Source organism: Musa acuminata, chromosome BXJ1-3 (genome assembly GCF_036884655.1).
Source record: "Musa acuminata AAA Group cultivar baxijiao chromosome BXJ1-3, Cavendish_Baxijiao_AAA, whole genome shotgun sequence".
Taxonomy (NCBI): Eukaryota; Viridiplantae; Streptophyta; class Magnoliopsida; order Zingiberales; family Musaceae; genus Musa; species Musa acuminata.
Genome location: NC_088329.1, coordinates 39,802,019 through 39,826,437, shown reverse-complemented (window position 1 = coordinate 39,826,437; position 24,419 = coordinate 39,802,019). Strand labels below are relative to the sequence as shown.

Below are 24,419 nucleotides of genomic sequence, written 5' to 3'. Positions count from 1 at the left end.
TTGCTATCAAATAATTAATAAAAAATAAAAATACACACCTAATTTATCTGATAATTTTTTTCATGCATAATGGATGTGATTGATTGATATCAGTGATGATTGAATCTATCCGACTCGACAAGTTCTTCTATAATGAGTTTAACTCGAGAAAATATTCTACGATACTGATGAAATATCCTTCCAATATCTTGTATTAAGTTGATGTCAAATAACAACTGGGATAAATATTTCTTCAATCAAAAGATAATATGAAAATAAAAAATATATACGGAGCGAAGAATGCAATGAATCACTACAATCAAACTTGGTGTGCTCCATTACTGATGAACTGTATTAATTCAGTACCTTTGGTAAGAAATTTGCCTCTTCAATAAGATCATTCAATAATCTCATGACAAAAAGAATGGAATATCCATTAGTGTCATGCAAGCTGCAGTGGTATGTCAAGAAGAAAGAAGATAAGATAGTCCGAGTATCAGCTACCAGATTCCCACCATGTCAAGAGAAGTGCCAGATGAGCATCGACATGAAATTTGAAGGCAACTGATAGCTGAAGGAAGAACATTTCATTGCATTAGGGCCTCAAAGGTTCGATAAGTATTAGATGTAGTTGTCAGACGGCATTTGCCGGCCATCTTCTCGAAGTAGAATATTTTCCAGTCGGAGGCTTTTGTCCAACAATTCACCAAACACAGTCAACAGCGAGAATCACCGTAGCATAAAACCTGTAGACGTGAATAGGATTGCGTTAAATCTGTTACGTTATACAACATACATGAATATACAGATGAGATTCATACATCAAAATGCATCCCGAGAAGTAAACAGTGCAGCATTATCCAAGTAATAGGGCCATAGCATGATTAAGTTTGATGAACATAATCCTAAAATGGACTAAAAATAATTTTAGCAGAGATAGAACACAGACAGGGGATTTCCTCAGCAAGTCTAACCTTTCTTACTGTGATCTTTACGGAAATACGCAGTTGGCCAATTGCCCATGGCTAAACTAAGTTTTTTATTACTGTATTCAGCATGTTGGTAGACCTTCTAAAGCTGTATTCTAGTAATATTACTGCACAGATATTATCTCAAAATCTGAATCATGTAATGCTTAATGCTAAAGCTAATCATGCAGAAGAATCGAAGTAGAGGATTTGTCAAGGACAGTTAAAACTGTAACAGTTTGTGAGCGTAGAGTATTTTGTTACAGGAAGCATAATCTTTAATAAAAATGGTCAAATCTCATCTTTTCTGAATAATAAATAGTATGAGATTTTTTAGTAAACATTTACATATCGTGTGAATTCTGAAACCATCTATATCAGAGTGTTTAAAGATCTGATAAGCGATGCAATTGCCTACAAAAATAGAGCAATTTATTCTTTTGAGAAGTGTGCTATGGTGCATAAGACTAACATTTTATTCATCAAGAGAAGGATGGTCAAAATGACCCAAAAATGGTGATGATAAATGAAAGGAAAAAAGAGAAATCTAGGTGATTTATAGAGTACGGACCTTTCCATTCTTTAAGACTGAAAAATGGTGGGTGATTTTTGCACTCAAATCTTTGTTCTCCTCAGTGGCTGTCATATGGTACTTCTCCATTCAAGAGCGAGAAAGAAGCACTGTAGGAGACACCACACTTTCATCATTTGTTTGATACGACAAACCTAATAGAGAACACCAAACTTCAAGAGAAGTAATAAATGGTAACAGATGGGTAGGTTATATGGATAAGTGGCAAGGCCTATAAAAGAATTTATATGAATAAGGGAGAGTGGAGGTCATGCAAACCAGCATCATGTAAAAATAGGTGGTCAATAGTCCTTAGCAAAACTGTATTGGATGAATTGCCATAAACATAATAAATGAAGGACCAGAAATCAGCCAAGTCATTGAACATAGATATAACTATTTTATTGACAAATATGAAGCATTCAACAATCTTTGTGGAATTTTTTGATTAATTTTAAACATGTAAATATCATTTAGAGAGGTACAAATAGCTCAAGCTTAGTAAATCAATGTCTACTGCTCACAGCTTGATGTAGTGAGGAAATAAAGCATCTTAAAATTTCCGAGTAGAAAAAAGGACTAATTAATTTGTAAATAGAATTGCAAAACATCAGAAGTCCTATTGTTGTGTGTTAAACAAACACAACATACCTTTAGAAGCATCTGAATATCCACCATCAGAGAAGATTAATGCTTGAACTCCCATACTGCAATTTCAATCCAGTACTGCCAAGAAAAGCACACAGTAGCATGCAAAGAGATGGAAGATGGAGTAATTTGAGAAAGATCAAAGGTAACCAACACTGTTTGTGTTAATAAATGAAATAATACCTTGGTAGTTTGCATAAGATAGAAAAATCACCCAATTCATCAAGTCAGAAAGGGCAAAAGTTTCACCCTTGGTAGTTGCACTCAAAATGAGTTTGCAGAATGAATCTAAGTTCCCAAATGAGGCATGAGCAATATAGGTGTCAATAAAAATTTAAAAAGAAGGAAATGAAGAAAATAAAAAAAATGTATCCTTCTTCTATGTGATTCATTAATCCCAAAAAAATATTTCAGTAGATTCCCAAAAAAATGATAGAGGAAGACAAAATGATGGGTAATGATAAACGACAACTAGGTGGAAGTAGTAGCATTAACATAATGATAATAATTTCACTTCAGAAAATGATGGATCGGACTGGTGGATAGGGCTTCGTGGCTTTATTACAAGTAATTTCGAGTTAGGCATCTAGATGACATGGTAAACTCTTGTTTTACTGAAAAATATTAGACTAGTAGATCTTATTGATTAGCTAGTGACAAAATGTAGTAGGGTGATGTTAGAACTATGGATTTGTTGATTAGCGAGACAATAGTAATTGCCTACCTTATGAAGTTATTATTGCAGTGCCACTGGGGAATGATTTTGGATTGTGGACCCTAACGAAGATGTCAGACCATTGAGTGGCAAAGATTGGTGGTGATTTTGTGATCCCACATTGGAAATAATGATATATCAAATTGGTCTACGAGATTAGAGTGGCCTACAAGTGATCGTCTAAACCATTTTAGATCATGTGATTAAAGGCCTATTCTATCCATATAATTGAATTAGTAGGTAAGTTGCATCCAATCATGACACTCTAATTCTACAAACCTTTGAAGGTATAGTAAGTTGTGATCCCCAAAGCACTATAAGCACTGTTTGAGAAAGCTGTAAGGCTATATTGTTTATGTTATGTAATCTCTCACAGACTCGCAATGAATGTAGATGGAAGAAACTAGCTTAAGTAGAAAGCCACAAGCATCTTGATAAGTAAAACAAGTGATTTCATATGTAATATTCTGAAAAAGAAGTGTAATAGTCTGAGCTCATAGAAGAAAAGAAGTCCAAAAATTGGACAACGAAGGTGCTCAAGAGGATCATTTTTCTTGACACATAAGTTAGGTTCCTTTTCCGAAATTCTCAGTTCTTCACCAGCTAATATTGTTTACCGAGTCAAAAAGCTAAGGATAGGGATTCTACTGCAAAATTAAGATGGCCTTCTGACATGAAGAGATCTATAAGAAAATGGTGCTTCCTCTGTTTCTCGTAAATTTCTCATGTTATCAGCCACAAGGGTTTCTCTGTCATCTTTCTCTAATAAACACAACAAAAAAAATGAGTTACATCCTTTAAAGTTTTAATCCTGTTTAAAAGATAGTCATTGGAACATGTTGATCATCATTACACAGAATGTAAGAGAAAACATTTGAAGGTGTTACAAAATAATCCCTTGCTGTCCATATTCCTTCCTACATAAAAACCCTAAACAAACAAGAAATCTAAAAGCTTAAAACTTATATTACAGCATGTTAAACATCATCAAATGAAATAACAGAAAGCAAAGCTGACCTGAGATTTTGCGGCACAAGGATTATATAGATGGCCTTCCTCACCCTCTGGTTTCTACCCTGGCTTCAAGATTGAGCTGATCCAAGAACTCCAATGGCTTCGCCGTTTGCTTCTCGGTCCTCCTAATCTTGGGGCTGGCCAGATTCCCATGCGCAAACCCGTACATCCTCAACACCTGGTTGTCCGCAAAATTGAAAGCTCTCTCCATGCTTCTCAAGCACCTCTCCACAGGATAGTCCCCATAGCTACCACATGGCTTACAGCCAACAAAGTGCGTCACGAATGGCCACCTCTCGTCCCCTAAGCCTGGATGATACTTCTCCATCATCTCCTCATACCTATCCACCAACCCAGCCCAATATCCGTGCAAGTAATATGAATTCTCGATATAGATCTTGTCGCCCCACCGATCCTGCTGCGACAATAGCAAGTAAATGAGCGCCGATTGATCGTCCGCCTCGAATGCCGGCCGGCCCTTCAGGTTTGCCGTGAGCATCTTGCCGGCCTCGTCGCGAATTGGGCCTTTAGGTCCCATTGGCGCCCAGGCATCGAGCAAGTCGAGACTCCACTGGCAATTCCGCAGCAAGAAGCTTCCGGTGTTGAGGCCGATCCAGGAATGCTTCTCGAAAATGAGATCAGGGTAGCCATGGACGACGAGGTTGTGAGCGGCGTAGCGGTCGAGAGGGATCTCGAAGGCCATGTCGGTGAAGAGCGCATCGCTGTCCATCCACCAGATCCACTCCACCTCCGGGTGCGACAGCATCAGCCGCCGGATCAGCGGGAGCTTGGCCCAGTACCCGGCGAGCTCCCGGTCGAGGTGTGCCATGTTGTAGACTATCTCGATCCCGTGGAGGCGGCAGTAGTCGATCTTGTTCTTGGTCCCCTTCAAGAGGTAGTGGTCGCCGATTGGATTGTCGCAGGGGTTGGGCGGCGATCCGGTGACGAGGATGATCCGCGGCTTTCCGGCTGGGGTTTGGCTCGGGAACCCCCTGTTCTCCGCCAGCCACCGCCGCCGCTGCACGTCCCAGTCGAATATCTTGGGGCCGAGGGTGTAGTTAGCGGCGGCAGCGGCAAAGAGGGCGTCAGAGGAGGTATAGTTTAGGGCGGTAGCGGTGGTGGAATTGAAGCCGGAGGGGATCTGGTCCTCGTCGTCGGGGTCGGAATCGGAGCGTATCTCGCGGAGGATGCGGTCGATGTCCTCGACGACCTTGTGGTCGGCGGCGAAGGCGTCACCGCCGGAGCCGGCGAGGTTGCCGATACCGACAGTGCCGCGGAGGACGAGGATGGTGACGACGCCGCAGAGAATGGTGACCTTGAGGTTGTTGAAGGTCTTGCGCATCTGGCGGCGGCGGGGGAGGCGGGAGCGAGGGGCCGCGGCGCCAGCGTCGGGGCGGTCCCTGGCCGTCGGCGGCCTGAACCCGGTCGCCTCGTGACCCATAGCAGAACGCTTCGGGTCGGAAGCTGCGCTTCTTCGGTTCGGACTCCTTACAGTTCGGTCGATGGACTGCTTCTGTCGGAACGCTGCCACAAAACTTCAAACGGGATTCGTAGTTCAGATCCTGTGTCTCAGCTATCTCACCATTCAGGAAAGAAAGAGACACCATTCGATGTTTTGTATGGCTTTCCACGTGGCAAACTTCGAAATAGCACTTTTGATTTACCAATTTTAATATAGCATATATTTTTTTTCCAAATATTAAATTATTCAGATATATAAAATCTCATCTTAGCCACTTATTCAAAAAAATCAATCATTTATATTATTCAAAAAAATATGTCTTAATTGATAGTCAACTAATGGTAATTAATTTATAACGATATGATAAGGTATATATATATTTTAAAATCAAAATTTGAGATATAAATATAAAAGGCACAGAATTTGAAAGGAAAAAGAGTGCAATTCACTTATTCCTCGAGGATTTTGAAATTTGATTCAATTGAATCATTATATTAATATTTTTGAGTAATATATGATTGGTTGTATCATCATCATCATCATCATCTTTAAAGATGGCAATTCTTGTCATCTACCCAACCTAATATGTTCATGAAATAGTAGTAATATAACCGGTAGTTGTACCTACCAACTATCAAAAAGATTTAGCAGTTTGATTCGAATCATGTGAGATTCTATAAAAGATTCTCATTTTGAGATTATTTATTAAATAAAATCTCTTTAATTTAAAATATATCAAAAAACACTTGAAAATTTAATTATACTTTTCTTACCCATTATAATATTTTAGACATGCTATAATATTTTGATCATCGTAATATCAAAACTCGTCCAAGTCAATTTGAAAACACTAATTGAGTCAAATTGAATCAAAATACACTAGAAATCATTCGATATATTACGATTCAAATATATATTTATAATAATTTTTAAAAATAATATTATCTAAATAAAAATAAAAAAATTATTGAGTATTTTGTTCACTAAATAAAAACACTATAAGACCTATTTAAAAACATTGTAAATAACTGAAATAGACTCCTAACCTCAACCGACTAACTATAAGCTTAAAAATACGATATTATAATAGTCTACAAGAAATAACAACACAATATGATATCACTTATAATATTTTTTTATAATATTTATGATATTTTTAGTACCTCACACTATTGAATGACACTATAAATGAGCCAAATGAAATTATTATAATAGTTCAAAATGGATGAAAAACTTAGTTGTAAAATTTAGCAAAAAATAAATTGATGAGGGGTATTTTAGGAAAAAGGTTTAGCAATCATGGGCCGGGCTTAGCAAAAACCCCTACAGATTTGGGTTGGTCTAATTCTAAATGAATATTTAGATGAAAAGGATTAGTTGTATGGATAATATATTTGTTACTGTCATGAGTTAGATATTTGGTTGCAATATTTTCACATTATGTTCCTGTTTTCCTAATATTATTAAAAAAAATATTATAATATTATATAAAAATTAAAAAATTATTTTTTAAAAATGTTCTATTTAGAAGAAAAAAAATCATCCTTTAATTACTCATTGGTGTGCCAATATAAAATGCATAATTTGATCTTCACCTAATATTTGCTATTTTTCACATTTTGTGAATTATAAATAATAAAAAGGAAGAATAATGTCAAAATCTAAATAAAATAGGTACTATTTTTGGAGGCACCACTTGGTGGCCGGCAATCACATGTCACATTACAACGCAGGCCAGCACGGACATCAGTAACATATATATACCACCACGTGCTTAATTCTATACATGGGTTGACCTGACCTCATCACAGGGTACTTACTCACACGATACGGCGCTCTTTAGCATGCCCCACCGCGCTGCGCCTAACATGCGCCGCGCCGTGGCTCGGCCGAGCTGTCCACCCTCCGGCGAACTCGGACCGGAAGGCCCCCCTTCAGAGAGGCGGTGAGGCCGGTCGCGAACTTGGGCGGCCGGTTTCCGCCTCCGCCTTCGTCGGCTGAGATTACTTCGACGTCGAATTGCCGGACCACCGCCGCGATCACGGTCTTCATCTCCATCAGCGCCATCTCCTTGCCGAGGCACACCCGGACGCCGCCTTGGAACACGGGGTACTTGTACGGGCTTTCGGGGTTGAACGCTCCGTTCCTCAGCCACCGCTCCGGCCGGAACTCGCTGCAGTCGCTCCCCCACAGCTCCTCCATCCTCCCCATGGCGTAGGCGTGGTACGTCACCCGCGTGCCCCTTCTGACGGCGGTCCCGTCGGGCAGGACGTCGTCCTCGAGGCAGAACTTGGAGTCGAACTGCACCGGCGGGTACAGCCGCATGCTCTCGTAGATGGCCGCATGCACGTACTGCAGGTCCCTCAGTTGATCGTAGCTGGCGGTGACCGCGTCGCGTTCCACGACGCGGTCGATCTCGTCGCGGATGGCGGAGCGGACGTCCGGGTGGCGGGACAGCAGGAAGAAGAAGCAGGTCAGGGCCGAGGCGACGGTGTCGCGCCCGGCCAGCAAGAAGCTAATTATGATGTCTCGAAGGTACTTGTCGTCGTCGTCGTTGACGCAGGCCATGAATCGAGATAGGAGATCGTGGTTGGAGGAGAACCCCAGCTTCCTTCGCTGGCGAATGAGCTCCTTGGCGAGGAGGTTCACCAGGCCGATCGCATCCCCCAGTTCTCTCTCCGATCCCCAGTTGAGGAGCCGCTTGGCCTTCCATACCAGGGGCATCGTCGCGGTCGCCCGCCAGGCTGACAGCCTCGAGGCCTTGTCGAAGGCCGCCGCGAAGTCGGACATCGGCAGCGACAGCTCGAGGCAACCGGGGTCGAGCCCGAACGAGATCTTGCACATGCTATCGAAGGCGAACCTACGGAACACATCTTGCAGGTCGAGGACGCGGCCACCGCCGCACGCGACGTCGAGGAGAGGGAGGAGGCGGCCGCGGACCTCGGAGGCCACGGCGCAGGAGGCAAAAAAGCGGACGGAGGCCCCGCCGAGCTCAGCGCTGGCCATCTTACGCTGGAAGCACCAGGGGTCGCCGTCGACGTTGAAGATGCCGCGGCCGAGCAGGTCGCCGAGGATGGCGGAGAAGGGCTTGCCCTTGGGGTAGTTGTCGAAGCGGGCCCTGAGCATGTGCTCGACGTTGTCAGGGTTGGCGGTGACGGTGTTGCGGAGCACGTGGATGTGGATGGTGCGGGTGGGCGACTCCCGGAGGAGGTGGGCGTACCAGTCGCAGAGGTTGTCGAAGCGTGCGGCCCAGGAGTTGGTCACGTACGCCTCGCACACCGGGCAGCTGCACCACCACGGCATGGACCTCAGGACCCTGAGCACCATCGCGAGGAGCACGACGACGGCCGCCAAGGAGAAGAAGAGGAGGGAGAAGCGAGACCGACAGGCTTCGGCAGCTTCCTCCATGTCTTCCCACAGAGACATGAGGGCGAGCTAAGCATGATATATAGTATGAGGGCGAGCTTTGTCAGAGTGGTGTGATGGCGATTCCACATCCATATCTGACGTCCGTTCTTCGGTAAACATCTCCGGTGTTGTCTTGTGGGCAAGTGGGTGGGAGGGGATGCACTGCACGGCAATATTAGGAGGACAAAACGCAGGGGCGAAAGGCCGATATTTTTCTTTCTATTAATTTAAGCCAAAAGCAATAAAGAAGCATATGTAGGGATACATGTGAGTTTATGTGGGAGGGTTTTGTTAATGAGGAGGTTATTTGCTTTCCTTTAATCAACTAAAAAGAAATTAGAACTTAAATATTATATTATAATAATATTATAATATTAAAAGTTTAATAGTTAAATATCTTCCTAATTAATTTGATTAAGGAACGAGTCTTCGTTTATCATCTGATATGTGGATTCATGAGAAATTATTTGACTCATTGCGAAATTAAAGATGCTTATCGAGAAACACTAATTATTTATCGCCATCGATATGCCACCGGTGCTTTCAATGATTAATCAAACTCCTAATTTAGCTTCCGACAAAATTATGACTTTGAATTACATCTTAAATTATCTTTGATATCATGTGGAGAAGAGTAGAAAACCAGCATGTGTATGAATTGAAAGTGAATAGGGAGCTCGCAAAGGTTGATGATGTGTGCCTCTCTTGTTCTCTAGTCTCAGGAATCATCAAGCATGTCAGCATCTGATACGATAAAAGGGAACTTTTTCTTGGAATGACAACACTTTAATGTGTTCCACAAGCTGATGGAGCATGTGTTCTTGATTCTATTGCAAATTGACCAAACAACAAATCTTTGGGGGGACATTGGTGAATCTTCTTTTTGGAAAGATGTACGTACTGGTGATTTTTCTTCCTCAGAAGAGAAATCCCCAAAAGTAGGCTCACTAAAATTTTCTAATAAAAACCTAAGAATTAGGGGAAAAAATTCCCCTCATCGATCATTTTATGCAGTTGCTTATGGCTAGAGAGAGAGAGAGAGAGAGAGAGAGAAGAGCCTATTGCCTGTCACTTCTCTTGGAGTTCATCATAAATCTGATAAGAATCACAGAAAAAATAATAACACTAAGTTGTAACATAGTGACTTTTTGGAATGCTAAGAAAAGCAATATCTTTGTTTAAATTAAAAATTAAAATATATTGCTTCGAGTTGTTTGTAAAATAATTCTCTCATTTTTTTAAATTAATATTTATAAGTAATATAATGAAATTTAGTTATCGACTTAATCCATCATTTTCAGAGTGTTTTACGTTTAGAGAAAGTCTAAGTGGCTCGGGGAGAATCTCACTAGGATATAAAATACTTATATCTTGCTTCAGTCCAAGTGCGAAAAATATCATTATCCTAAATACTTCACTTTGAATATAGGAATTATATATATATATATATATATATATATATATATATATATATATATATATATATATATATATATATATATATATATATATATGTGTGTGTGTATATATATATATATATATGTGTGTATATATATATATATGTATATATATATATATATACATATATATGTATGTATATATGTAAATATATATATACATATACATGTATATATATACATATATATCAAATTTTACTTCATTAATATGAAAGATTATGTTGTCCGACGAATCCCATTGGACAATCAAGTTAATATTTGTTCATGTTATAATTATTAATTTAATGAGATAATATTATCTTTGGATATCTTATTGACATGACACACTCAGTTTATGTGTCATGAATCGATGGTTTGATTAAGCTCCACATATCAAGTCTCGATTAATTGAAAATGATAACCATATTAACCAATCTCTCCGGTACCTATTTATAATATTTTAAATAATTCTATCTTATTTTATTTTTTTAATCAAAATTATATATAATTGTCCAATCATGGAAAAGAGAGAGAGAGAGAGAGAGAGAGAGAGAGAGAGAGAGAGAAATTAAGGATACCAAAAGGGAAAGGTTCAGAGAGAGAAAATAAAAGACGTTCTGTTTTGTTAGTTAAAGACCCTCCTGCCACCTATCAACAACTGTAGTTTGTATCAATTGTTTTTTCCCAGTCATTTCACTGAGCAAATTACAGATATATTAAAGACTGACATATTAATTTCATTGAGTCTTAAATTACTGATTTAAAATATTTAAGATAAAATTAATAATAATAATAATAATAAGTTTGACATCATCATGAATGTTCAGCATAGTTCACAGTCAAATCTTAATTCTATATCATTTTTAATACTAACTGTCATAACCTAATGTGATAATTAATTAATCTTTAATCATTGGCTCAAAATATTTAATCTGAAACTAACAGTAATGCACTCATCACCCTTACAAATACCGCACTTGGGGACTAAATTGGGGCGTTGCACCAGCCCTCACGTTCCGCATCATGGCAGACAAATGCCATTGCAATCTGGTCATCGTCTTACCGCACTCGCAGAAGCAGTGACAACAACGCCATAGAGTCGATAGAGTTCATAACAATCCGCTTATCCTCTCTTCGGCGGTTTCATTGGTGGTCATCAATGGCCACACCACCTTGCACACATCTTAATCGACATGAAGAGATGCCTCGGAAAAGCCACTCAAGTCCAATCACATTCGACCATGCCTTTCTCCCCTCCACTATCAGTCCCATTCCCACTGCCGACTTCCCTGTTCGGACTCATTCTTCCTCGTTAATCATTCCAATTACACTGCAAGAAACAGATCTAAGTTGGAGAATAAGTGCACATGTCATGTACCAATTAAAAAGTAGACTATACAGTCTTTGTTAATGATATGCTTTTGGAGAGACAAGCATAGGTGTCATTTATATGTTCTATTGTACTTTGTGACGCATGCAACAGTAGATTATTCACTAGAAAATACAAACCAGGTTGAGAAAAAAAGAGAAGCCATGAACAATATTTATCTAGTTATTTTGATCAAGATGTAGAAGATTATGTAGTGAACCATGATGCCAGATGTGAGAGTATATATGATCCACACAAGTGCAAATATATAACAAACAAGAAAAAAAGTAGAGGTGAGAATTGAATTACTACACAAGTTAGTTTCTGAAAATCTAGAGTAGTAATTTGAAGATGAAATTTGAGAAATTATTAGAATTTTTACTAACAAAACTAGTTAGCACCTAATGATATCGAGTTAGGAATCAATAAAAGAAAATAAGATGATTCATGACTATGCACAGATCTAGATAGTAGTAACCATATTTGTATGCATTAAAACCAGTATTATAAACAAAATTGAGATGGTTGGAATCCTAGAGCTCTCCTACCACAATCCACAAGCCAGATGAGAACTTCTTGATCTCTTAGTTAGAGACTTGTGTTAATGAATCCATCTTAAAACACCTACAGTAATTAGGATAATACTCTTACTGTATGAGGGCTATCAAACAATAATATCAATAAGATCATTAATCCATGATCCTGCCACCTTATGACAGAGATATGCAATTAAAGCTAACAATCATTACATTCATAATCTCTTAATCATATGCTAATTAATTTAATCTTTGCACTTTTACCTATTTTAATAACTCTCCTATCTACACCTGTTATCAATGATAGAAGAGGGCCAAAACAAGGGAGATCATGGATGCCTGTTATCAGATTCGAACTTGAGAGCCATGCAGACGCAAGACATGAATAAGTAACAAAATCCTCAAGGCTCCAAACCCACAATAAGATGGTGAAAATTGCAAATTAGCAATTTTTTCTTTGAAAAATGAAACCGTTTTTATTCTTAGATCCTGCAGTGGGAGAAAAAACTTGAGGAAATTGCTTACAGAAAGGATCTTTATCGAGAAATACCTTCCTTATTAGACTTGCAAATAGCAATTTTTGGTTTAAAATATCTGCCAAAGGCGACCAAATAGACGTGATTTACTTCTTTCGGTCACCCTTTCTCAGTTCATGGTTTCATGAACAGTTGTTTGATAAAAGAAAGAACTCCAGGCGCATCAACCGCCCATGCAACTGATACTGGTGAATAACCTGTCCAAGGATTGCTGGTGCTCCACCTGCACGATAATAAGTGTTTCAGACATAGCAAAGAAACTGACTTCAACAGATATGATTAAATAAGCCGGTGTAGCCCTACTTTTTTAATCCTTGGTCCATCAATGTATGCCCAATGCAAATGCCCTGTGTTTCAACCCTCACAACCCCCTTTCTGAATGTGAAAAGGTCTGGACGAACTAAAGCAGCAAAGCTTACAGGATCATGTGGGAAAATACCTGCATTAGATAACTGTACCAGTGCTTATCTGTCCAAGATGTCATTTTGAGTAAAAGAGTCATAAGGAGCGAAAAGTGTGGATCTACCATAAACACCATCAGATTTGACATGCCAGTCTCGGTAAAACTTGCACATGTCATACAAGATTTGCGAGTGTTTTCCTTTGGAGTTTCTTAGCTCAGAGAGGTCTGCATCTGAAATCACAGACTCTGGTCTCTCAAAGCAAGTTCCTAAAACCACAAAAAGCAATGAATTGCAAACAAAAATGAAGGGTCAATACCTGTAAGTTTGACCTGAGTAGTGACGTTTATCCCCACAACTACTACATCTGCTCCACATGTAAAGACCACATCAGCTGCTTCTGGGTCTCCATAAATCTGCGAGTTCAGGGTTGGAAATGTTTCAAACTTACCTGGATAAGATTCTTCATAGACAAACTTAAAAGGGTTGATTCAGACTTTAAAAATGAAAAGATTTTTCATGCAATGTACTGCAGATGGAGTTGTCATATTTTTCATTGTGATGCAAAATTACTATCACTACATGCCAGCATTAGGTAGGAGATTGGAATAGTTTAGATCAGACAAAAAAGTCATACTAAAAGATATGCATCCAAGAATTTAACTTATATGGCAAATTCATGTAAGCCAAAAATCAAAACATTAGGAAAGCACTGACCAAAATTTAACCACGATTAAACAAAAACTGATGTATGAGACTAGGAAAGAGAAATTAGCCTAAGTTAATACTTCTCAACATGACCCACATTAGGGTTCTTTGGCTAAAGATATCTCTCAGCATAAGCATCATTTTGGGCAATTACAGAGGTGTCTACTTATCATCATAAGCAATATCTTAATGAAAAGAACTACCAGATCAAATGAATTTACGTAAGAAATGTTGACTCAGTTGTATCCACAAAAAACTACAGTAGATCTTGGACAGCAGCCTGCAGAGCATAGTTTATGGGCATCACTGATAGGTTTTAAAAGAATTCACAGAGAAAACATATGGAAAAAGTTGCAGTTTAACATATTATGTAAGAGTGATAGAAGAAGCACTAGAGCTTAACAAAATTAAGACAAAACCATCTAAAAACAAAGAATAAATACAAATGAAAATTAAATATCAAAGTCATTCAATAGAAATTTTGAAGAAACATTTGTAATTTTTGTATAGGTTAATTAGTTTGTTTAAGTTAATCAACAAAAATGCTTGAATTATTTCAGAAACAAGGTGGCAAATTTCCCAACAAATACATAATTTATTATTATAACGATATGAACAAGACCAAAAAAAACATATAGAAGTCATGTATAAAAGACTCCACATTAGCTTCCGCAGCAGGGTTGACATTTCCAGCAGCAAAGAGAGTCCCACCAAGAACAACCACCTTCTTCACCTTGTTTGCAAAGGAAGAGTCTCTTTTGATGGCCTAGGCAAGCAAATACCAGCCAGTCATATAATTGTAACACATCATGTATGGCAGTGAAATCTACTAAAAAAACGAACTTAGCTCATCATCAGGTTTAATGTATTCCTGGAGCTCTCATTTCAGGTAGAAAGATATGCTCACCAATGCTAAATTTGTTAACGGCCCCAATGCAAGGATGCACACGTCACCAGGATACTGAGAAACCTTCTCAACCAAAAATTCTGATGCAGTTTTCTCTATCTGTTTTCCCAAAGGTGGTGGGAGAAATATATTGCCAAGACCATCCGAACCATGAACAAAATCAGCAACATGTGGCTTTCCTCCCTACAGGAGCAAATATAAAATGAAAAAGTAATAGCACATAATTATAACTCATGACTAAAATTCCTGACTACACAGAGATCAATCATTCAAAATTAAACATGGAACTCAATGAATTATGTTTAAAAATCATTAGATTAGTTATGTTGTTTTTATACTGGAAATCAAGATAGTTTTGTGACTGAAAAAAGATACATGATAAGCAGCCAACCATGAAACATAAAATTAACAAAGTTCTAGTTCATACAGAAACATTACATGTACAAATGTCTGATTGACTAGCATTATCCTTAAATTTGCATCGCATGGAAATGAGAGGACAAAGTAAGAAGCTTATAATTACTAAGGCCCTTGATATAAATGGGATGTGAATAACGATAAATAATTTGATGACAAATAGATGGTACAGCACTGTCAACTTATAAATAGTTTAGATATGCTTATGGAATGTCACTAAAGAAAGCTTCTTGAAACATGAAACCTTTAGATGTCTTAAGAAACAAGTACTAGAAGTAAACTAAATTCAGACATAAAATGTCTAATGGTATAAATGAGGTACTATTCCATACCTTGAGGCATCAAATATGGACCTGATGCTAGACTTATCTTAATTCCTCGTGCATATATCAGGAAGCAATATATTTGCAGAAAAGCTTGAATTCATTCAAAATGTAGATGAAACTTTCCAAAGCCACTCCAACTGAGACCAGGGATGTGATTGTGAAAATTAAGAACAGAACATATGACATAATGTAGTCTACACAGTGTACCATTTAGACATGAGGAATGGATGACCATTTTTAACAATCAAGTTAAAGTCACCCAAAATATAAAATCAGCAATTAAACAGAGTAGGCACAGTCGCGATAGAAGAATCATAAATGGCAGTCAGCCCCTACCTTTAAAGGCTCATGGCTTCCTTCTGCTACTGGAACCTCAGGATGTCCAGCGATCTCACACTATCCTTTTCAATAGTATAGATAATAAGTAAAAATAAATGCTATCTGAGTTGTCAGAATCAACATTATCCACTGCTTTGCCATCTATTTTATAAAGAAGGAGAAAGTACCAAAAGCAAGGCATTGCGAGTAGCATCTTCAGTGCTCACGTTTCCAAAAATTGTTGTCAAACCTAAAATTTCAATCTCTGGTTTTTGAAATGCCATTAATATGGCCATGCTATCATCTGCAATCAAAGTAAACACATAAGTCGAAGGTCATAAGGAGCTTTCTCAACATGAATGGATCTGACAATGTATAGTAAAATATTATAAGGGAAAAAAGTACTGCAACATAGCAAAAGCTATCAACAAAAGAAAAAATCATAGGGAGTTCGTAAAATTAAATACATAAACCAGATGACCTTGAGGCTTGAGCTACAATACAGTTTTAAATAAGTCCATTAAAATGGATGGAAGTGTCAGAAAGGTAAAAACAAATAAATTTAAACGAAAAACAGCTTGTAATAAAAGCAAACCAGAAACTATAATGCTTAATGCATGTGTAGATTAAGAATGACAGTTGCATATGTTGGTCATCTGCCACATCTAAATATCGTAGTAGCAAATAAATGTACCACTAATATACTAGTTGCTGATTAGATGATTGGAAATGTTCCCATATCTAGACAAACTCTACATCTTTGACATTAACAGGATTTTTATAATGCCATAGGTTGCTCAGACCATCATGGGTTTATATTAAAGCAACTGCCAGGCTTGTGGAACTCGTATGTTCACCACTTTTTCTCATACCACTTTGCTCATCTGTCATACTCCAAAAATTGCTTTAAGTAATGTCCTATTGGGACTCCTTTGATGAGCATTAAAATGAAAAAGTATAAAAGTAAAGAAAAAAAGGAAAAAGTGCTGAAAAGTTAAGAATTTTTATTAAATGTTGAATCTAAAGCTTCTGGCGAATAAACACAAAAAATGTTTTATTGGATCACTGCATTCCATGAAAAATAGCCTATATATATATATATATATATATATATATATATATATATATATATATATATATATATATATATATATATATATATCATATTCCATGCAAAATAGACGTTAAAAAAATGGAAATGGAATCCAGCTACTAGCACTATCCAGTGCATTATCAACTACTTAGTAACCCTTGCGGAGATCAATTTTTCTTCATTCAATAATGAGTATAACAAAGGAGAATACGTAATTAACAAGAATAATGTAATACACTAAATGCATGGAATATGTTATTATTTATCTTTCAAGGATTAGAAACTTCAGATGATTCTCAAAATTTGTACAAGCTCGGTTGGTAATTCAGTAAATAGTGATGGAGGTGTACTGACCAGGAAGGAAATTTATTACATCAGAGTACAACTTGAGCTAGCCTAAACAGGGAAGATGAGCACAAAATTCACTTCACAGTTACAGCTGTCATCTCCAAGCCAGCGTTGTAGATTTTCGCTGAAACATGATCTCTAGTATAGTTCCCCAATTAGGAAAACTGAAGCTATATTTTTGGCAACCCAGATCAGGCAACATCAGGCAAAAGGGGCATATGGAGCAATCATCGGCAATCAAGCGAATCTTATACTTCAAGCTTAACATTGAAAAGGATTAATCGAAGGACCGATTTCACCACAGTGATCAAGATTCAGTATTCTGCACCGTAAAGTAGGAAATCAACTTCCTAACACAACTCCCTTGCCGAAACACACAAAAGGAAAGAACTTCCCAGAAATCAGACGCGAGGAATTGGAAGTTAACATCAAACCATAAAGAAAAGCATGGTATCAGTGACACAGATTTCCGTCAACCGATGCTAATGCATCTAGAAAAGGGCAAGAGGGGGCACCTATCCCAGGATCCGTGTCGATGATGACCTTCAGGGGCCCATCAAAAGGCGCGTGGTTCCCGTTGTTCTCCAAATATCCAACCATCGAATTCGATTCCATCACCTCGATTCCTCTCACCCTCTTCCTCCCTCGGCTAAAGACTAGGGTTAGAACCCACAAGGAATCGAGGAGGAGGCCGCGACAGAACGCTCTGAGACGCTCTTCAAATATTTCTTTCGGGAGAGAAAAGCACACACGTGGCTGACGTCGTGATGGATTTGTCACCATACACGACTGACGGTACGACTAACTTTTTCTTGTTGAGGAAAATAAACATATTAAAACAATTTCCCGGTGTGTTCATTGTCGTATCTCTCATCGTTGGTGACCGTGACGGGGCTTCAGGCGAGCCATTCTCTGCACCGCGATCGGAGGCGACGTCGGCCGGAGGTGGTGGGCTCCAACTGAGCTTTTCCCATGTCACCACCACGTAGGTAGCGGGTAGGTAATGATTAGCTGGAGAAAGACGTATTCGTCGGGTTTCAAGGAGTATTCAACTGATACGAAGTTGTTAAAAGGTTGCTGTCAACGTGGCGGATGGTAAATAGTCGGGTGCAATCGTGGGTGTCCCGTCGACACGTCCAACCTACCGAGGTCCCCTCTGCCTTGTCCACTCCGCCGACACGGAGTTCATGCATAGAAGATTTACCAATTATTTATGCTTTAAAAAAAAGGAAACAAATACATGTTTGCTTCGTTATTTCGAAGGCATGCGTTTTATTTAGGCCTTTTCTGTGGTGACATTATGTTGACATGCTATACATGTGACTACGGTGTAAAAGTCATACGTTGTCGCCTTTGACTTGCCGTTTGCAATCCGTTAAATTTACGTGTATGCGACGACATGATCGTTACAGTACGCGTATGCGCGTGCGTAGGAAAGCCCAACCGCAGCCATCTTTGCGTTTGACCGTTTGACCGAACGGCGGTGGCGATGGAAACGAAGCCACGGGAGTGCTCGTCATTTTGACCGACGGCATATTTTGACTCGAAGCAGTTCAATTACCACATTAACCCTCCGTCGAAGACGGAACCACAAGAGTGGTCACGCCACCGCGTCGACGCGGACACGCCTTGGTGACCTTTTCTTTGCCTCGTCTATATCCTTCGCGCACCTTCGACGATACGGTGGCCAACACATGCCGTCACCATGCTGACCCCGTCCGCCCGCCTCCTTTAAGCGTCGGTGGCTCCATCGTAATAAATCAGCCACTCGGGTGGCATTTCCTCATCTCTTCTTCTATATAATGAACCGCAAGGCCAAGCCAGCGTCAAAAAAGGCGTCATATTGTTTCCGTAGTGGTGCTGGTGGGTTTATACCGCTTCAATTTCCGTCTTTTTCTCCTCCTTTTATTGAGAGGAAGAGAAAAGGAGCGAGGGAGAGAGGGCGATCGGATCTGTCGAGGTCGGTTTCTTCTTTCGACCTTCTCTTTCTTTTGGGAAAAAGTAGTCGATTAGGTTTGGTTCTTCACGCTATTCCTGACTTAATATTGAAGCATGATCGATTTCTTCTGATCCGCGATTCTTTCTTTGCCTTGACGTCTTGATCTTGTCCGGAACCCTAGAGGCAGATCTCGGTCGTTGTTCTTCGTTATCTGAGGCTTGTTGGTTGATTTGGTGCAGAATTCGTGCCTTTTGTTTGTTTGGATTGATCGATCGGAAGGGAGAAAGAAGAGGCAGGACGATGGCGGAGGAACAGCGATGCCAGGATGGCCACCGGCTGTGCGCCAACAACTGCGGCTTCTTCGGGAGCCCCGCCACCCTCAACCTCTGCTCCAAGTGTTACCGCGACCTCCGCCTCAAGGAGGAGCAGGCCGCCTCCGCCATGATCGCGGTCGAGAGATCCCTCTCCCCGCCGCCGCCCTCTGCCGCCGCCTCCTCGGCCGTCGCCGCTCCTCCGTCCTCCTCCTGTGGCCCGATCGCCGTAACTGTCCCTCCGGAGGGGCCTTCAGGGAGCGCCGCGGCATCGGTGGCGGCGGCCGGTGCAGAGGCGCCGCCGGCGCGACGGCCGAACCGGTGCGCGTCGTGCCGGAAGAGGGTGGGGCTGACGGGGTTCCCGTGCCGATGCGGGGCGACCTACTGCGGGGAGCACCGGTACCCGGAGCGGCACGCGTGTTCCTTCGATTACAAGGCGGCGGGCCGGGAGGCCATCGCGCTCGCCAACCCCATCGTCAAGGCCGACAAGCTGCGCAAGATCTAAGCCGGCGCCGTCTCTCCGCGTCGTATAAGAGATGGGCATGACGGTGTCCGCAGTTGCCGTTGCCGGCGAACGATGCATCCCTACAACTTGTATTGGAATCATGTCCATCGACTCTCTGCTTCACTCTCCATCTCGCCCTCTTCGGTTAATAAAGCTTGATGAATTGATCCTGCTTCAGTGTATACCAAAATACGTTGCTCATCACGTGCATTTCTTGATGATTTTAATGGTTTATTTGGAACAAATTTTAGGATAAATGTCCTCTATAATCACCCTACTCAATTCCATTTCCTCCTTTTCACTCTCATTTTTAATCCAAAAAAATAATGAAAAAAGAATAAATCATATTGAAGATTTACTCTCTTAAATGCGAGAAACGACAACGTCAATCTCCCCAACAACCATAACGCGGACACAAAATCTAAGGTGTAATCTTTGATTGAAGGTGAGGTGCAATGAACTTGTGAAAGAAGAGGAATGAATACGGCAGCCGTGACGATGACGACGATGGGAGACTCGTCCCAGCGATCGAAACCATTACTACATAAAAGAAGACGATGAGTTTGCCCGTCCCATATCAACCACGTTTCTACCTACCGCAAGCTTTGCATCTCCGGACACAAATAGATTATTATTTATGTTTCTTTCTTTTTCTTTCGTGTCAGAAGAAGAATGTATAGAACAATCTAAGTGACGAGGGAGAATATAACGTGTGAATCTCGTAATGATACCTATCCACATCGGCAACTTTCAGATCGACACCCGTCTCAGTTTGGGAGGGACGTGAGCTATCATGTTATATATTGGGTGGCAAACCAAATAATATGTATCGAGCATCAGGTATTGCTTCTTCATCCTTTGCAACATAGGTCACTCCTATGCCAAGTGAACAGTAGACATCATCTCTCTCTCTGCCAAGTGCTACTCCCCAGGCCAACGCTACTGTCCTCTCAGATGCCATCCCGTCGTCACAAGATACCCTCAATTATCACTAAAGATACGTGAAGCCTCTCCCCAATCGCTCACACATTCACTCGTATTAAGCTTGATCTTAAGCTTATATACTCGAAGCTCCCTAGAATCCCAACCCTCGAAAATATCCTTACAGACTCGAACGTCAAATGAGGATCGTCGAAGAATCTCCGCTGCCTCTTTCCATCATTCGAAAGAGCTTGTAGAGGAAAAACAACTTCACAATTTGTGACCCCGATGAACTAAGGTTCGTGAACCCAATGTGAATGGACAAGTTGCCTCTTCGTTTTAAATTCCTTAAGCTGGACTTGGCACACCAAGGACGATAAAACTAAGATTCACTATAGCAAGTAATATTTTACAATGCAGTATTAGTTGCAGTTTTTTTTTTTTTTTTTCGGCCAAAACAATGTATTATTGTTGTAGTTTTGATATATGTTACATTAACTTTAATACTTTTATATAGCCTTTAAAAACTACAGTACCTTATAGATCACAATTATTAAGAAACCGTCAAAAGAAAAATAAACGTAGAATATTTTTATAACCCATACTTCTCTATTTGCTCGACATCTTCTGCCTCCTCTCCCAACAAAACAATGCATCCTTGTAGGATCGCGTGTTAATTAAGAATCCTTGAATAAGATACGATGATCTTATTCTTCCATTCTACTCTTTATGTTCTTCTTCATTTTTCATCTATTTTAAGATTTTTTTTTTTGGTTAGAAATTATATAGTTTTAGGAACAATCAACAATCTCACAATTTGCCCGCTGCCATTGATGGATTGTTAGGAATCAATTACCATCGACGGATTATTCTTGGCACCTTCTCCTACTTTCTCTTCACGCCCCTCCCCCTTATTATCGACAACTATCCTCACGCTTGGTTTACTATCATCATAAAATCATTAGCCTTCCATTGCTTCCTCTCCACCCCCTCCCCCTATCATTGATGGCTATGACATCATTCCCCATACTAATTCTATTGTTATTTCCTCATAGTGTCCTCATGCTTCCTCTCTACACCCCTTCCTTTATTGCTGATGATTATGACATCATTCCCTCATGTCAATCTCATTATCGTTCACTCATAATATTCCCTTGCTTCCTCTTTGCTCCCTCCTCCTATCATCAATGGCTATCCTCTTATCGGTTTCCTATTGTTGTAAAATAGTTAATCGTCCCATATTTCCTCTTTACCCCCTCCCTCCTATCATTGACGGTTATTCTCATATCGATTTACTATCGTGCAAAATCATTAGCCTTCCCTTGCTTCTTCTCCACCCTCCCCTCCCTATCGTTGATAGTTGTGATGTTCTTCCCTTATAGCATTCCTCTACTTCCTCTTTACCCCCCTTTCCCTATCGTCGATAGTTTTGATTGGTGCTGATAAATTCAATTGTTGACTTACATATATTTAGTGTTATGGTACTTATAAATTTAATTATTGATTTACATATATTTAATGTCATCGATGGAGAAGACGACACTTGCGCTCTCGTCTATATATATCTTATCATTTTTTCTTTCATGATTAATAATAAAAATATTAGCTTCCTAGCAAAACATAAAAATAATACTGTTAATAAATATAAAAATACATCAAATGTTTATGAAAATTTATTTTCATAAAAATTATTTTTATAAGAGGTATAAAAGTATAACAACCTAATATAAAAATCCTTTTCTTCCCTAAACTATGTGATTTTTGTTTTTGATATGTTGACTTTATTTCTCTCTTGCTATTATGAAAATATGTTTTAAATACCATAAATTAATATATTTACATACACAAAATAATACAAATTTTTTTATTGAAATGAATTTAAGAGTATGATATACCTGCCCTTAGAGTTATAATGAGTAATAAGATTTGCCCATTAATCTCTATTAATTATATTAGGAATATTTTTCAAATGATAAGATATATAATTCTAGCTATCATAATGAACGAATTTGAAGTTCCTCCATTTTGAATTAATTGATTGTAGCATCCATTTTGTCATGCTTTGAGTATGAGGATAGTCAAACTTTAATTGCAAAAAGATATTATAAATATCAATTAATAAACTTGGAGTTAAATTTCTCATATTATTTAATTCAAAGTAATTAAGAAATACCTCTACAGCTTCTACCATAATGAATCAGACATTTGCTTTCCTTTTTTGAAATCCATAGTTTTCATATTTGTATTTCCTACATTTGTGCCCAAAAATCTATCTAGTAAAACTCCTTCAAAACCTACCTAATCGAACTATAATACATGTCAATAATATATGTGAATAATCATGTAACATATTATAAACTAACAAATGAAAAATAATAAAAAATAAAATAGCATTCACCATCTAATATAACAATTACCAAAATTAATACTTAGGACTATAACACATGAAAACATATAAAATGATAAATAATATATCATGAGTGACTTAAAATTCATTTATTATAATAGCTCAAAGTCTATATCTCAGATAAGATGAGAAGAAAGTAAAAGATGGAGAGTTTTGTTGAGCTGATATCCTCATCTATAACACAGCTTTGAACACAAAGATCTTTAGCATAATAATATACATCCACTCCACTTCTACTTCCAAGGAAGACATCAACAACATCATCATCATCAACAACAGCAGCAGCGGCGGCGGCGGCGGCGGCTTATTTAGGGGCATCACACAGTCATTAGTCATCATGCAGCTAGAGAGAGTACGTGTGGAGGCACCGTCATCAGCGCCTGCGCGCGGCGGTCTCCCTCTGGGCGTTGAAGTAGACGGCGGCGACGGGGAGGCCGAGGTCGTTCTCCTGCGCGAACCGGCGGGTGCTGAAGTGGTCTCTCGAGGCCGGCAGCGTCACCGACTGCCTCCTCTTCTGCTGGAAGAGCACGAACACGAAGCGGTGGATGCCGATGTTGGGCCTGGGGCTCTCGTAGCTCACCATCTCCTTCCCTGACATCCCTCTCCACATGTCAAACACAGTAGAGTGCAGGGACACAAACAACAGAACAACGGAGAGGGGAGAAGGCTCACCGAAAGATGCATCAGTCGTGCCAGGGATGTCACTCACGATCCTGCATGTCGATCAACAAAGCCAGACGGTTGATTAGCACCGTTCTATCTCTTTCGTCGTCTAAATCTCAAGTGTGTGACATGACCTACCAGTGGACATGCTCCCTAAGGTACGGATCGCTAGGGCCTGGCACATCTGGGTCTGTCATCACCTGCCATAGCAGAAGCAACAGCTTCAATGGCGAGCAGTTGGAGAGGCTCTACCGAAGGACGTATGGTGTACGTACGTACGTACCAGCGTGAAGAAGGACCTCATATCACCACCTTGGACCTCCACCCTGGGCTTGGACACCACGGCCGAGGGGAAGAACTCATGGCCGTTGCAGACCAGCTTGTTGGAGTTGTAGGTCACCGTCATCTTCACGCTCGGGCTGAACGAGTCGATGACTTCTCCGATCACCATCCCCACGACCAGAGGATCCGACGGCACCCTCGCCATTGCTGTGCTCGGAAGAGGAGGACTGG

At 39.9% G+C, this 24,419-nt stretch overlaps 5 protein-coding genes across 17 annotated transcripts; 1 reads left to right on the top strand and 4 right to left on the bottom strand.

Annotated features, from left to right (window-relative positions):
• Nucleotides 1–162: 162 nt before the first annotated feature.
• On the bottom strand, nucleotides 163–5,449 carry LOC103979076 (probable glycosyltransferase 2). Of its 10 annotated transcripts, none has more exons than XR_010493262.1 (5): nucleotides 3,899–5,449; nucleotides 2,350–2,454; nucleotides 2,170–2,244; nucleotides 1,519–1,673; nucleotides 163–725 (listed from the first exon to the last, which is right to left on the bottom strand). XR_010493262.1 is itself a non-coding variant. In XM_009395100.3 (2 exons), exon 1 carries the CDS (start codon nucleotides 5,334–5,336, stop codon nucleotides 3,939–3,941), a length of 1,398 nt encoding a protein of 465 aa, XP_009393375.2. In that variant the 5' UTR covers nucleotides 5,337–5,449; the 3' UTR covers nucleotides 3,457–3,811; nucleotides 3,899–3,938. The 10 variants fall into 10 exon arrangements, 1 of the variants encoding a protein (XP_009393375.2); XR_001976959.2 differs by having other exon boundaries at nucleotides 1,519–1,628; XR_010493261.1 differs by having other exon boundaries at nucleotides 2,170–2,454.
• Nucleotides 5,450–7,011: 1,562 nt separating this feature from the next.
• LOC135637856 (cytochrome P450 94C1-like) lies at nucleotides 7,012–8,895 on the bottom strand. The gene has a single exon (XM_065150698.1). It carries the CDS (start codon nucleotides 8,781–8,783, stop codon nucleotides 7,221–7,223), a length of 1,563 nt encoding a protein of 520 aa, XP_065006770.1. The 5' UTR covers nucleotides 8,784–8,895; the 3' UTR covers nucleotides 7,012–7,220.
• Nucleotides 8,896–11,080: 2,185 nt separating this feature from the next.
• On the bottom strand, nucleotides 11,081–17,867 carry LOC103979079 (probable uridine nucleosidase 1). Of its 3 annotated transcripts, none has more exons than XR_010493259.1 (10): nucleotides 17,676–17,867; nucleotides 15,908–16,023; nucleotides 15,738–15,797; nucleotides 14,659–14,841; nucleotides 14,413–14,517; nucleotides 13,363–13,459; nucleotides 13,169–13,276; nucleotides 12,946–13,081; nucleotides 12,657–12,865; nucleotides 11,081–11,546 (listed from the first exon to the last, which is right to left on the bottom strand). XR_010493259.1 is itself a non-coding variant. In XM_009395103.3 (9 exons), the coding sequence occupies exons 1-9, from the start codon at nucleotides 17,773–17,775 to the stop codon at nucleotides 12,757–12,759; spliced, it is 1,014 nt and encodes a 337-aa protein (XP_009393378.2). In that variant the 5' UTR covers nucleotides 17,776–17,867; the 3' UTR covers nucleotides 12,533–12,756. The 3 variants fall into 3 exon arrangements, 1 of the variants encoding a protein (XP_009393378.2); XR_671218.3 differs by having other exon boundaries at nucleotides 11,082–11,531; XM_009395103.3 differs by lacking the exon at nucleotides 11,081–11,546 and having other exon boundaries at nucleotides 12,533–12,865.
• Nucleotides 17,868–18,900: 1,033 nt separating this feature from the next.
• On the top strand, nucleotides 18,901–20,085 carry LOC135585049 (zinc finger A20 and AN1 domain-containing stress-associated protein 5-like). Of its 2 annotated transcripts, none has more exons than XM_065136992.1 (2): nucleotides 18,901–19,173; nucleotides 19,339–20,085. In XM_065136992.1, the coding sequence occupies exon 2, from the start codon at nucleotides 19,400–19,402 to the stop codon at nucleotides 19,913–19,915; it is 516 nt and encodes a 171-aa protein (XP_064993064.1). In that variant the 5' UTR covers nucleotides 18,901–19,173; nucleotides 19,339–19,399; the 3' UTR covers nucleotides 19,916–20,085. The 2 variants fall into 2 exon arrangements, with proteins under 2 accessions (XP_064993064.1, XP_064993057.1); XM_065136985.1 differs by having other exon boundaries at nucleotides 18,948–19,120.
• Nucleotides 20,086–23,432: 3,347 nt separating this feature from the next.
• On the bottom strand, nucleotides 23,433–24,416 carry LOC135637850 (CEN-like protein 2). Its single transcript, XM_065150689.1, has 4 exons — nucleotides 24,190–24,416; nucleotides 24,045–24,106; nucleotides 23,916–23,956; nucleotides 23,433–23,834 (listed from the first exon to the last, which is right to left on the bottom strand). The coding sequence occupies exons 1-4, from the start codon at nucleotides 24,391–24,393 to the stop codon at nucleotides 23,617–23,619; spliced, it is 525 nt and encodes a 174-aa protein (XP_065006761.1). The 5' UTR covers nucleotides 24,394–24,416; the 3' UTR covers nucleotides 23,433–23,616.
• Nucleotides 24,417–24,419: the final 3 nt, after the last annotated feature.